Consider the following 14295-nt stretch of genomic DNA (forward strand, 5'->3'; position numbering starts at 1 on the left):
CCCAGAACATTTTCTCATACAGGCCAGCAGTTTTAGCCTCATGCATTTGCTTCATTGGCCTCATTCTCCTTCACTTGCATTTTAAAATCCCATAATAGAGAATCAGGTCATTATGAAAGCAGTCGTATGGAGACACCAAGCTCATCAGTCACACCAAATTTAATCAATAGGCCTGAAGTCAATCGCCCTAAAACCATCTGGTCTCAATATGATCTAAAGTGTGTGTCCATATAAGAAACAATGTCCTGTTTCAGGCAATATGGCAATGACAATGTGTGCTTGGCTTTCAAAAGAAATACATCATCTTACTTTTATGGAGAACCTTTCTTTGGTAAAATTAAAAGTGTTTTCACAAGCATTATCTCATCCTCACAGTAGCTCCATGAAATAGGAAATAGAGGAGATATTTTTATTCCCATTTTATAAAAGAATAAATTGAGAGATGGAGAGGTCAAGTGACTTTTTTCCAATTTTTTGTCTTAAGTAGGCCAATGGAACTAGAGCTCGAGCCAGTTTTTCTAATGACATCCTTTTCGGTATTCCTCAGTCCAGGCTATCCCAGAAATTGGCAAGGTACTATCGGATGACATATACCAGGTGGCTCTTATTTTTATTTCACAACATGTAAATGTCATTCATATAGCATAGTCTATAAATATCCTACCCAGCCAGTTCTATCTGAACAAGCTAGTGTTTGCTTACATCTCCATCTACAACACCTCTTGGCATGACACAATGTCCAGACATCTATACACATATGTATTGAAAGGGGGCAGTTGAATACTGTCAAGTTGTTGGATGGCTGTATCCTGTGATAACTAACTGCTCATCTTTTACATTCAGAAATCTTCTGCATAACCCCATAAAGATACTGTTGCGGGGCCCTCTATCACTTGCTTCTTGATGACTTGAAAAATTGCTCTGAGTGGAAAATATCCATAAATTTTAAAAGGCAGTCTTACTGAGAACCATAAATAATTCTCATTCCATTTCTAAATAGCAAGATCACATTAAAACTCAAAAATAAATAACATTAATCACTATAATTCAAATAACTACTCTTTAGACCTGGCAGGGAATCTTGAGAGCTTTGAACATTACCCTTACTTCTTTTTTCCTATGAATGTCTGGCAGACAGACAGAGGGAAGAATAAAACAGGCTTGGGGACTGCAGGATTTGTTAACACTGATTAAAGTTAGGCAGGGCATTAGAGGAAAGTGGAATGTTACCTTCCTGCCTCTTGCCCACTCAGAAGCCATACTCACTCTTGACTATGACTAGTGTAGGAATATCTTAATGGAACTTTCCTGATTTTCTAAAAGGCTATAGCTAAGGGCAGATAATAATTATTGAAAATGCAATCATCTTTTGCATAACAATTTAGGCAGCTCTTTCACCTGCATGATCTCATTTGCTATTTCCCATAGAATAATAAATTGCTATTATTATTGTTCCTCACTACCTGTGCAGAATGTAAATCACAGAGGATTTAAGTTTTTAACTTCAAAAGTAAGATAATTTGTTGGTGATAGAGTTGGAAATCTAACCAGTCTTTTAACTACCTATCTTATGGAACCTACAAAGAAAGTTGAACTAAGAAAGGAGGTTAGCAGAAAAAAATAGTGAATGTGTTTAAAAAAAAAAAAAAAACTAACCAGTACTATTTTTCCTGATTAATGGCAAATAAACATATCAAAAGATGCTCACCCTCACTAGCAATTTGAGAAATGCAAATTATAGCCATGATTACACCCATTAGATTAGTGAAAATTAAGTGTGGGAATGCCGAATATTATATTAGATGAGGAGTAATGAGAATTCTGATATTTTATTGAAGAGAGCGTAAATCAATATGACCTATTTTGCCAGGCATTTGCCATTTTCTAATGCAGTTGAAATTCATGTGGCCTATGCCAAGCAATTCTATACCAACATACATACTTCAAAAACTTTCCCATGTGTGCACACAATGACCACAGGAAAAGGTTCATAGATTAAGAGGCAAAGAACCCTACCACCACTAATAGAAGAATGCAAAATATTAATGAATGATGATGTAGTTTTCCAACTGATACTATATTGTAGTGAAAATTATGAACTAGAGCTAGGTTTCAAAATAAATAGACATCACAAATACATTTGAGCACAAAAATCTGCAAAGAGCTGATGAGACTCAGCAACAACAAAGAAAATAATCCAGTCAAAAAATGGGCAGAAGAGCTAAAAAGAAACTTCTCTGAAGAGGAAATGCAAATGGCCAACAGACATATGAAAAAATGTTCAATATCACTTGTCATCAGGGAAATGCAAATCAAAACTACCATGAGATACCATCTCACACCAGTGAGAATGGCACATATTAAAAAAACTAGCAACAACAAATGTTGGCGAGGATGTGGAGAAAAAGGAACTCTTGTGCACTGTTGGTGGGAGTGCAAACTGGTCCAACCACTATGGAGAGCTGTGTGGAGATTTCTGGACCTACTAAACATAGAGCTTCCATATGATCCAGCAATTCCACTCCTAGGTATTTACCCAAAGGACACAGAAACATCAATTCCAAAGAGCACCTGCACTCCTATGTTTATAGCAGCACTGTTTACAATAGCTAAGCTTTGGAAACAACCCAAATGCCCAAAAATAGATGACTGGATCAAGAAGATGTGGTACATATATACCATGGAATATTACTCAGCATTCAAAAAAGATAAACACATGCAATTTGCAGCAACATGGATGGCGCTGGAAGGGATCATGCTCAGCGAAATAAGCCAAAAAGAAAAAGAAAAATACCGGATGGTCTCACTCATAGCAGGAATCTAGAAAACTTAAATAAGGGACCAGGAAAATGAATATAAGAAAGTGAAAATCAAAATCAACAAAAAACTATGAACCAGAGACACTTTTTGGGGGGTGGGGGGCGGGAGGGGAAGGATTGGGGTCAGAATGGGGCGTTTGCAATTGTATGGGGGAATATAAAAATAAAATTTAATATTTAAAAAAAAAAAACTCTAAAAAAAAAAAAAAAAACAAATACATTTGAGGGAAGTTTCACAAGATTAATATATACACCATTTATAAAAAGTTTAAAATATGGGAAAAAATCTTCAGAGATTATTATTGGAGGATTAAATATTTCTTGGGGATATGATACATGGTTACAAAGGTATCTCATAAAAATATAAAGTACATGTGAGTAACAAACCTCAAATGCTTGGCTATGATAGCCTTCTGAAAGGGCAGTGAGCGAAAGCATGTGAAAGAAGGGTACCTCCCAGATTTAACTCTTTATGAGCAATGTTTTAATCATTAAGCGAGATGGTACACAGGTATCTATTATTTCAACCTTTTAATATGTAAAATATGTGGTAGTAAAATAAAAAAAATAGAAGAATCAGGATGAGAAGGAAAAATGCCTGTCTGAATCAGATACTTCTCTGGGACTCTGGGATAGCCAGAATTAAAAAAAATATATATGTCAGAGCAGCCCCAGCCTAATGAGGAGTCATGGTGGCAGAGAGGAGATGTCCATCAGAGTTCATCCTTCAGTCTTGGTCCAGACGTTACACCAGTGCCCTCTCTTTGGTCATAATTGAAGAGTGAAGCTCCAGCTGACTAATCACATTGTCTATGGCATCTTCTAAAATAAGAGCTACCCTGGATCCCTGAAACTGTTTGGCTCCTCTGTCTAGATGTCTTTAGCATTATGAAGTAGTTCTCTAGAATTTGGAAAAGAGTAAGTGTTAATCAGGTCTATGTCACTGAGGGCAGTTTACTCAGGCATGTTTTATTCATGGAATTTTTCACTTATAAGTAAACTTAATGAAGAAATTATTTTGTATCAGACATTTTCTATAAGACCTAAGAAAGGCCAGAAAACCATTTAATTCTGAATATCCAACTGTTTTTCATTTTTGATGTTTGCAATTTTGATGGACAAGAATGTCTCAGAATGAAATCCCTAGCTGTTTGCACTACCCATTGCAGAATTTTTCTGATAAATTGATGTCTGTTGAGTTACTCATTTGACAATCTGTGAAAACATGTCTTTTCATCCCTCATATACTTCTCAGCATAGGGAGGCACAGTCTCAATTTGCAAGTTCAGTTCTCAAATATTATGGCTTTTTGAGGATAAAAATATCAATCCATGATAGAACAGTTCTCCAAAAATAAAGTTGTTATTCATACATAATTGAAATTTTTTAAACAATTATTTCAAACAAACATGTTTTCCTGCATTTTAAGGGGGAAATATTTTATTTCTGAATATTATTATAATGAATAATTTGTATTCAGGGCATTTTAATATCATAAAGTTAACTTATAACTAGTAGACTTCTGAAACTCGGAAAATTCATTGGCAAGAACAAATACCTTTTTTGAAAAGATCTACAGAAATATCAATTTATCTAACATCAAAGGATGAATCTATGGCTGCTTCCTGTCTGAAAGACAAGGTCCCAAAGCCTTCCATACTATTTTGGCAACAATAATATCAATAATGTTCCACATTTATTGAGAATTACAAATGATCAGACACTGTGCCAAGCACTTGTCCTGCTTATTGTATTTTATCCTCACAATGTTACAAATGAGAAACTGTGACTTAAAGCAGGTAAGTAATTTGTCCAGTATCATATATCTGCTAAGCAGTAGATCCAGGGATCTGGATATGGCTCCAGATCCCTGAACCCAAAACCTGTGCTTTTGACGTTTGTTTATGTGTACATAGAATCTTTGCAATTACACCTGGCTTTAAAAGAGAAAATAAATGGTCTAACTGTTTTCCATTTCTATAAAAAAAAAAAAAAAAAGCAGTTGAATCAGACAAGTGATACCAAAGTAAACATACCAGGGCTTTCTTTTTCATCCAAAATATATGACCATCATTTCTCAATAATCTGAAAATTCTATTAACTGAGTTGCACTAAAAATGGAGATGAAGATGAAAAAGAAGCAATAGAATGTATGCTTCTTGAAGGTACAAATTCTTCTAGTCTCTTCTTTCTGAACTTCAAAAATAATCAAATAGCATTTTTTTTCAGCATTTGATTATTTGTTGGCAGACCTATGTAACCTTGAGTTACCTACAGTAAATTTAAATATTATTCTAATTGATTTTCTCACTGCTTACTGAGAAACGGAGTGCCTCTTTTCACTAGTCATATAAATAATTCCATTTCTCTATTGTCAATGTTAATTGAACTTACCTCATTTTGTCAATCTCTCTCTTTTTCCCTTGCAGGTGATGTCATTGTCTATATTAATGAAGTTTGTGTCCTCGGACACACTCATGCAGATGTAGTCAAACTTTTCCAGTCTGTTCCTATTGGTCAGAGTGTCAACCTCGTATTGTGTCGAGGCTACCCTTTGCCCTTTGATCCTGAAGATCCTGCTAACAGCATGGTGCCACCCCTTGCAATAATGGAGAGGCCTCCTCCAGTGATGGTCAATGGAAGACATAACTATGAAACATATTTGGAATACATTTCTCGGACCTCACAGTCTGTTCCAGATATAACAGATCGGCCACCTCATCCTTTGCACTCAATTCCAGCTGATGGTCAGCTAGATGGCACGTATCCACCACCTGTCCATGATGACAATGTGTCTATGGCTTCGTCTGGAGCCACCCAAGCTGAACTTATGACCTTAACCATTGTGAAAGGTGCCCAGGGCTTTGGCTTCACTATTGCTGACAGTCCTACAGGACAGCGGGTGAAACAAATACTTGACATTCAGGGATGCCCTGGCCTGTGTGAAGGAGACCTCATTGTTGAGATCAATCAGCAGAATGTACAGAACCTGAGCCATACAGAAGTAGTGGATATACTTAAGGACTGTCCCATTGGAAGCGAAACTTCATTGATTATCCATCGAGGAGGTAAGATAAACATGATTCAGCATCAAACACACAGTTAAAAATAGTAGGACCTTAACAATAATATTGTAAAAGTGGAAATTTTCTCGAGTTAAATGAAATTATGCATTAAAAAATATAAGTAAAGAGGTAAGAGAAAAATAGGAGTCTAGGAAGGTACTTTTTTTTAATTCTGAGAATATATCTTTCTCTATTTTATATTAAACCTGTTAATAATATGCTCTTAGTCTAACAAGTTTATGTTGCTATGAACTTGGTGGGGAAGATTAAATCCCCAAGTATAAATGGGCTATAATACATAAGTTCTTTAATATATCAGTTATAGAGTCATCAAGCTCATTTCCTATTGACTTAATTAAGAAACCTGATTTTTCCAGAAGCAATGCTCTGAATTGTGCTTAGGATTCCAGGCTACCAGATGGAAGCCTGTTTAACCCCTTCCAAGCCCAAACATAGCCTGGGTATTGGTAATTCCCATAAAGACCTTAGGAAGCTTTGATCCCATGAAAAGAAAACTCTTCATAGTTGTGAATAGGGCTGCTCAAGACACTTATTTAATTGTACAGAGTCTGCTCCAGCTGTAATTACCTGTAGTGCCTTCCTTAACCTGGAAAGAAAATTATGGAACAGTCAGGGCCAAGCTTCTGGGCTGAGTATTCTAGGTAAAGTATAGAAATTGGAGCAGTAGAGGTGTGGTAGGAGCTCTGAGCCCTGGATGCATCTCTGTCTTCTCTATGGGGAAGAGAATGGAACTAAGGGGATGCCTTCATTTCTCTGCTACTTTGCTCTTGATTTTTAATGAAACTAGGGAGAGGAAGGAAGGTCCAAAGATAGGAGGTTATTTGAAAATAGAGTAAAAGTAAAAGGTTCATGTAAATATTCTGGTTTTTCAGTTAACCAATTTTGTAGGATACCTAAGTCCAAGAGCTCAATGTCACACCTATTACATTGGGGTGATACTACCTGATCTGATGACAGTGTTCTTAGTATTGAATGGCCCACAATACATGCTCATGAAATGTTTGTTGAGTCTTAATTTAGCAGTGAAGTCACAGCGGGAATGGGTCAAAAGTAGCAGTTCTCTGAATAATGCATGCTTGAAGGACACATGTGTAACAGACATATGAGATTGCCCATTCAAAGCACTAAAAACCATATGAAAGCCCTATCAGTTGAAAATGAAAACAAAGGAAGTCAAAACAGAAAGAAGCAACTTATATGATTTATTTGGCCCTCTCTGCAGATGCTTCGCCATCAAAGAGGTTTTCATGTTGTTGATTCCTTTTGTGGAAAGAGACACCAAATATAAAGCATTTGTGAGCAATGCTATACAAAGAATTATGTTCTTATATTAAAAAGGGAAATTAATATGATAGCAAAACAGTCTTAACTTTGACCTTCTTATGGCTTTGTTTCAAAATAGCACTTGAATCTTGATAATTAAATATTGACAGTTTATTTTAATTTCTCCCATTGCTTGTTTAAGATTAAGAGAAATACTCTTCATTAAAGAGCCATAGCTTGATAATGGGCAATTAAAAATCATATCTTTGCAATAGGTTCTTGATATTTAAAGTTAAAACTGAAAATCTGTGTGGTATCCACTATATGATTTATAGAAGCAGGTTTGGAGAGATAGATAGATAGATAGATAGATAGATAGATAGATAGATAGATAGATAGATACATATATATATGTTTAGAGACACACACATATATATATGACTTTAAAGACATATAACAGGAAAATTATTTTGAAATTGCTTATTTATTTTACTTATATATATTGATATTACTATAATTTTAGCCTTTTCTGAAAACATTGGGCACCTAATATCAACTAGACTATCTTGTTCTTACTCATTCTTACCTTCTCCCTCCTGCATTTAATTTTCAAGTATCCAATTTTTTTGCATTTTGTTTGCATTTGAGGATGAGGAACTTATTTTTATGTTGTGGCTAATGTAGAATTTTAAAAGAGAAGTAACCTGTAATGCTTAACGTATTTCTAAGTCAAAAATCTGTGTTTCCCCATTCCCAGAGTTTGCATTCATCTCTCTGGTAGTAATAGGAACTATTACCATGTTTTTATGATGAAATTCAGTTTGGGTTTCTTCTTTAGGGTACTCAAGTGTTTCTGACCTCTTTCAGCAAACCCTAGTTCCTCAAGAGCAGTCATAGGCCTGGGTCCTAAAATTAGGATCGTAGTTGTTTGTTATCATTATTTACTAGGATTTTTTACTTGAAAAAAATTATGTACGTCGTAACTTTTTAAAATAGTGTCAGGAAATATACAATGAAAATTTCTCTTGTTTGTCAGATTTTCAGGGTTTTTTTCCCAGACAATTTTTCATATATGTTCTTCTAGAAAGTTTATGTGTTAATTAGCACAAATATAATATATGTAGTATGTTTATCAAAACAAAAACAAGCAGGCAATTATAAACTAGAGACATCCTACAGGGGAGGAGGTGGGAGAGGGCTCAAAGGGAGGGAGGGAGGGAGGGAGGGAGGAGCACAGGGGACTGAGGTGATGGTGCCCAGGTGCATTGGTGGAGGAAATTCTATGGGGAATACACCTGAGGGGGCAGGGGAAGCAAACATTGTTTAAAAATGAACAATGTTGTAAAATATATATAAATTTAAAAAATATGAAAAGAAAAAAGAAAAATACCGGAAGGTTTCACTTATAAGAAGAATGTAGGGGATCCAAATAAGGGATCAGGAAAAAAAAAGAATTATAATAAAGTAAAAATCAAAACCAATAGGCAATTATAAACCAGAGACATTCTACAGGATGGGGAGGAGAGAGTTGGATCAAAACAGGGGAGGGAGAGCACAAGGGACTATGGTGATGGCACACGGGTGAATTGGTGGGAATTCCATGGGGAATATACCAGAGATGATAACGCATACATTGTATGAAAATGAAGAATGATATAAAAAATAATTTTAAAAATAAATATATGTCGTATGTTTATACATGTGGATATAAATGGAATGATATATCTACATATGTATAAAATATCTTAGTTATTAGGGTGTCTTTTATTTTTTAACACACACTGTTTTATTATAATTCATATAACATAAAACTCACCAGCTATAGTAATTATAAGTGCAATAAGTATTTACTTTGCTATGGTAATAGTCACCATAATCCTTAAAACATTCATCATCCCAAATTCCCCTGACTACAATAATTTCTAATATTCTTTCTAAATATTTTCCCTACCTAGAAATTTTTATAAATGTAATCATACAGTAGATAGTCTTTTACTTAGCATATCGCTATTGAGATTAACCGTGTTGGTATGTGTATGAGTAGTTTGTTTCTTTCATTGCAAAATAGTTTTCCATTTTATGGTATACTACCATTCACCAGTGGATGCATATGTGAGTTGTTTTCAGTTTTTTGCTTTATAAATAATCTTGCTATGAATGTTTGGACACAAGTGTTTGTGCGTGCATACGTTTCCATTCTTAAGTAAATGCAGAGGAGTAATACTGCTGGGTTAAATGCAAGCATATATTTAAATTGTTAAGAAATTGCCAAAAATGTTTTCTAAAATGGCTATCCCATTTTACATCCCCTCTAGCAATGTATGAGATTTCCACTTTCTGCCCGTTGTTGCCCTACTTCTTGTTATCATCAGGTTTTCTTTTTTATTATAGCTGTTCTTGGCAGGATACAGGTAGCTTTTGTGGTAAGAATTTGCATTTCTCTGATATTTTCGTATGTTTACCATATTTTCATGTGTTTATTAACATTCATATATCTTCTTTGGTGATGTACCCACTTAATACAATATTTTGCCTATTCATATATTTATTTAGCTGTTTATCTTCTTAAATTGTAAAACTTCTTTATGCATTCTGAAGTCCACTCTTTTATAAGATAAATAATTGCAAATATTTTCTCCTCATCTGCAACTTGTTTTTTCATTTTCTTAATGGTACTTTTCGAAGCTAAAATGTTTTAAATATTGATGCAGGCCAAATTATCTTTTTTGCATGTTGCTAGATTCTGTCTCTCTATATTTTGTTAAGAAATTTTTAACTGGTCTAGGGGGAGATTTTATGTAGTTTTCATGTAATGTCTTTGCCTTGCTTTTCATTCAATACAGTACTGGCCGCATAAAATGAGTAGGGAAGTGTTCCCTCTCCCTCTGTTTTCTGAGTTTGTGTAGAGTTCATATTTCTCCCTTAAAAGTTCAGTAGAATTCACCAGTGAAGTGCCATGTGGGCTGAACTTTTATTTGTAGGAAGATTTTTTAGTTACTAATTAGCTTTCTTTTCTCAATTTAGGGCTATTCCAATTTTCCATCTCTCTTTGAGTTTTGGTAACTGATGTATTTCTGGGAAATTTTGCAATTCAACTAAGCCATTGTATTTGTTAGTGTAAAATTTTTAGCAAAATTTGATAAAATCCTTTTTTATAAACCAAGTTTTAGACTCACTGCTTTTCTTTATTTTTCTGCTATTTCAATATTTTCCATTTTTTTTAGTCTCTTCTACTGACTTGGTGTTTAATGTACTTTGCTGTTTCTGTGTTCGTGAGGCAGATTAATGAAGCTAGAATCATTTTTGCTTTCTAATTAAATTTTGCTTTCTAATTAAAGCACTTACAGTCATAAATTTTACTGTCAGCACTTACTTAGCCAAATTCCGTAAATTTTTTATGCATTTTCTTTTTCAACCAGTTCAAAATAGTTTCTTACTTCCTTTGTCATTTCTTCTTTGAACCATACATTAGTTAGAAATGTGTTGTTGATTTTTCAAACATTTGGGATTTTCCAATTACTTTCTGTTGATTTCCAATAACTTCCCTGTGGAGAAAAACATGTTTTAAATTTCCTTTTAAATGTATTGAAATTGTGTTATGACTTAGTGCTTTTTTTAACATCATCTCTTAGAGGACTTTATGTATTAGTTCCAAAATACATCTCATTATTTTTAATAACTTATTTAGTCAAATATCCACTAATGGATATTTTGATTGTTTTCAGTCTCTTTCTATTATGAAAATACATCTTTACAAATCTTCCTCTGCACAGGAGAGATCTTTAGTATCAATTTATTCTTTCAACAAATATTTGAGTGTGTATTATGTACTAGGCATTTTTTTGGCACTGGAGATAAAGCAATAAATAAAGCCAACCACATTTTTTATGGAGTTGACATCTCATTGGAGGGAGATAAATAAAAAATAATTGCCAACATAAAATGTCCTGCATTTACTTGTTGTATTTGTATCTCTCATCCTCCTGATGTTTTATTCTTGAATATTTATTAGTAGTCACTGAGTTATTCTCACATTTTTTTCCATTTCATTTCATGGGATTTGGGGTATATAATCAGAACACTTATAAATCACAATCACTTTATCTTTTCCTTTCCTATTTGTGTACCTCTGATTTGTCTAATAAATTTGACTGTTTCTTGAACACTTAATTAAAAGGGGAGATGATGGGAATTCCTATATAATTCCTATAAACTACCTCATTTTACACTGTTAAATAAAAAACTGGCTTCTTATTTGAGGTGAATAGTCACTATAGTAAGGAAATTACTGTTGCAGTAAGAATCATAAAAAATGGCATCTATGAAGATGATCATTTTTTTCTCTTTTGACTTGGCACTGCGATAAATTTTATTAAGATATTTATTTATATTTCATATTTAACTATCCTTTCATTCCTAAAATAAACTACATTATGTTTAATCATGTGTTCCAAGATACTATTTGTTTATATAGAATTGTGCATCAATATTAATTAGTGAGATTGGTCTGAAATTTACTTTTTCAAGTTTTTGTTTTGCTTTGCTTTGTTTTACTATCAGAGTTATGCTGGTGTCAAAAGCAATCAAAGCTTTACATTTCTTTCTGCTCTAAAACAATTTAAACAACATTCAAGTTATCTAGTCCTTGAAGATATAATGTAATATGCCTTTGAAATCTACTTTGGATGAGTCAGGTTTTGTGTTTGGTTTGGATTGGTGACAGGACTTTTGCAACTTTCTCAGTTTCTCCCATAATAATTCATTTTCTTTGAGTTTCTCTCTTGCATGGGCTCAGTTTTATTATTTATATTAGCCTGCATAATTACTTCTATTATCCATGTTTTTCAAATGTATTTAAATAGAATTGAATCGAGAACATTCTAATTTTTCCTTGCATTTTCCATTTTACTTAAAAGTATTTCTGTTATTTCCATATCATGGTGGTGCTGTTTCTTTTTTTTTTTTTTAAGATTTATTTATTTTTATACAAGAGCTGGGATACAGGCCAGAGGCACAGGAGGGTGAAAGGATTCACCAGAGACAGAGAGGGGAGCAGAACAGGCAGACGACCAAAATACACTGCTGAGGGGAGCAGCCGGTGCGGCAGGAGAGGTCTGCCTCGCCATGTGGGAATCTCCCTGGCTGGCGAGGAATCTAACCCATGCTGCAGAGGCTGCGGACAGCCTCACAGCACTGCGCTCAACCTGCTGCGCCACTGGGAAGGCCCGGTGCTATTTTCTTGATTAAGTTGGCAAATCCTTTTTCAGTTTTAATAGTTAAAGAAATATAGATTATCAGGGCCTCCCTAGTGGCACAAGGGGTGAAGCATCAGCACTGTGAAGCAATCTGTAGCCACTGCAGCGTGAGTTCAATCCCTGGCCAGGGAGGTGACCCACATGGCACAGCAAACCTCTTTTGACTTGCCCTCTGTATTTCAGTAGATCTGCCTGTTCTATTCCCCACTCTGTCTCTGGTGAATCCTCTCACCGCCCCCTCCCCCCCGCACTTCTGGCCTATACCCCAGTTCTTGCTTAAATGCATAAATAAATAAAAATCTTTTAAAAATATAGATTATTTTGTTTCTATTTTTCATTATACTTACATTTATTGCAAATACATAAATTATTATGTGAAAATGATTTTTCTGTATTTGGAAAAATACAACTTTTTAAATGGTATTGACACCAACATCCCTGCAGTACCCTCTATTCTAATGTTAACAAAACCTTTAGAAAGGCAAAAGACACAAAAAGTAAACACATACCTAATTCTTACCTGTGAGGATTTCTCTCAAATTTAAATTATCTTTAATATTTAATAGTTGGAGCAGGTGTGAAGCATTAAAAAAATTAGGTAACCAAAATTCTCTGCGATTCTTACTTCAACTTTAAAAAATGTCTTAACTAGTGTTCTTTTTCCCACCTATCATCAAAAAATATAGTTTATTCATAAATTGTTAGCTGATACTTAGCATAGTATGAAATAGGGAATTATGATGCTTTCTGTCCAAGGTGACTGTTATTTGATGTCTGAAAAGCAAACAAATAGTGATGACTATGGTCATTCTCTGTCATGTATTGTACTCATTTATATTATAATGCAACAAAGTCCCATACTTAATTTATGAACCTCCCATAAATTACAGTTGATTGGGATTTGAAATATTCCTTCTTCTAGAAAACATGATCTAGAGGATTCACTAGGTCAAAATACTTCTTTTGCTGACTATATCATTATAATTAGCTAGTATCAGTAAAACACATCTCCTTATACAATAAAGCAGAATTCAGAGTATTTGAAGAGCTGTGTAGACTAAAACTGAATATATGTACACAGCTCCTACTTTAAAATTAAAAAAAAAACATGTTATCAGACAAAACATTGTATCATGTTTTAATCTGTAGAGAAAATATTAAAAGCAAAGCTATAAGAATGTTGATATTTTAAATAGTGCTGTTATATTTTCTTAAGATTTTTCTTTATAATGAGTTCAAAATTTACACAAAAATTATAAGTATAGTACATACACAAAACACCACCTACCATTTACCCACATTGCTGATAACATTTTGCCCCATTTCCTTAACAGTAGGGTATGTGTGTGTATTCCTGAACCATTAAAGACTGGATTGCATACATCATCTCACTTTACCTCAAATTTTCTTTGATTTCAAGACCCTACTTGTGTGGAGAAATACGTAAAAAGACCATTATTAGGAGAAGAAGAGGGACCAGCTATGGGCTAAGAAGGCCTAACTAATGGAAAAAGAGTAGAAATAAGAGACAGGGTATTGGTAGCATTCTGTTGGAGTAGTAGAGTAGTTCAAGATGGAAAGGGTGATCACTTTTATCAAGTGCTAAGTAGGAGAAGACTAAGAAGTTAACACTGAATATGGTGAAAGGTTTAAATATCAGTTGGGGGGAAAACTCAGTTGTTTTTATTTCATTGACAAATTGGCATTTTAATCACTTTGAAAACAAAGCCTATTTCATGTTTTAACCTGTGGAGTGCATTTGGTCGCATGTACTATGATTATCTATATATATATGTACATATATATATATAATTATATGTGTATATAATTATGAAAGAAGGAGTATACCCCTCCACCCTTCAGAAGTTCAGA

The 14295-nt window shown here is 34.1% G+C and overlaps 1 protein-coding gene across 1 annotated transcript in view; it reads left to right on the top strand.

Moving 5' to 3' along the window:
• The window catches only part of MAGI2 (membrane associated guanylate kinase, WW and PDZ domain containing 2), a 1147386-nt gene that overhangs the window by 953465 nt on the left and 179626 nt on the right, over positions 1-14295 (top strand). The window contains 1 exon segment of the mRNA XM_054692500.1: positions 5249-5887. Coding sequence (XP_054548475.1) covers positions 5249-5887 — 639 coding nt within the window.

This window comes from Talpa occidentalis, unplaced genomic scaffold (assembly GCF_014898055.3).
Source record: "Talpa occidentalis isolate TD23 unplaced genomic scaffold, MPIMG_talOcc4v2.1, whole genome shotgun sequence".
Lineage (NCBI taxonomy): Eukaryota > Metazoa > Chordata > Mammalia > Eulipotyphla > Talpidae > Talpa > Talpa occidentalis.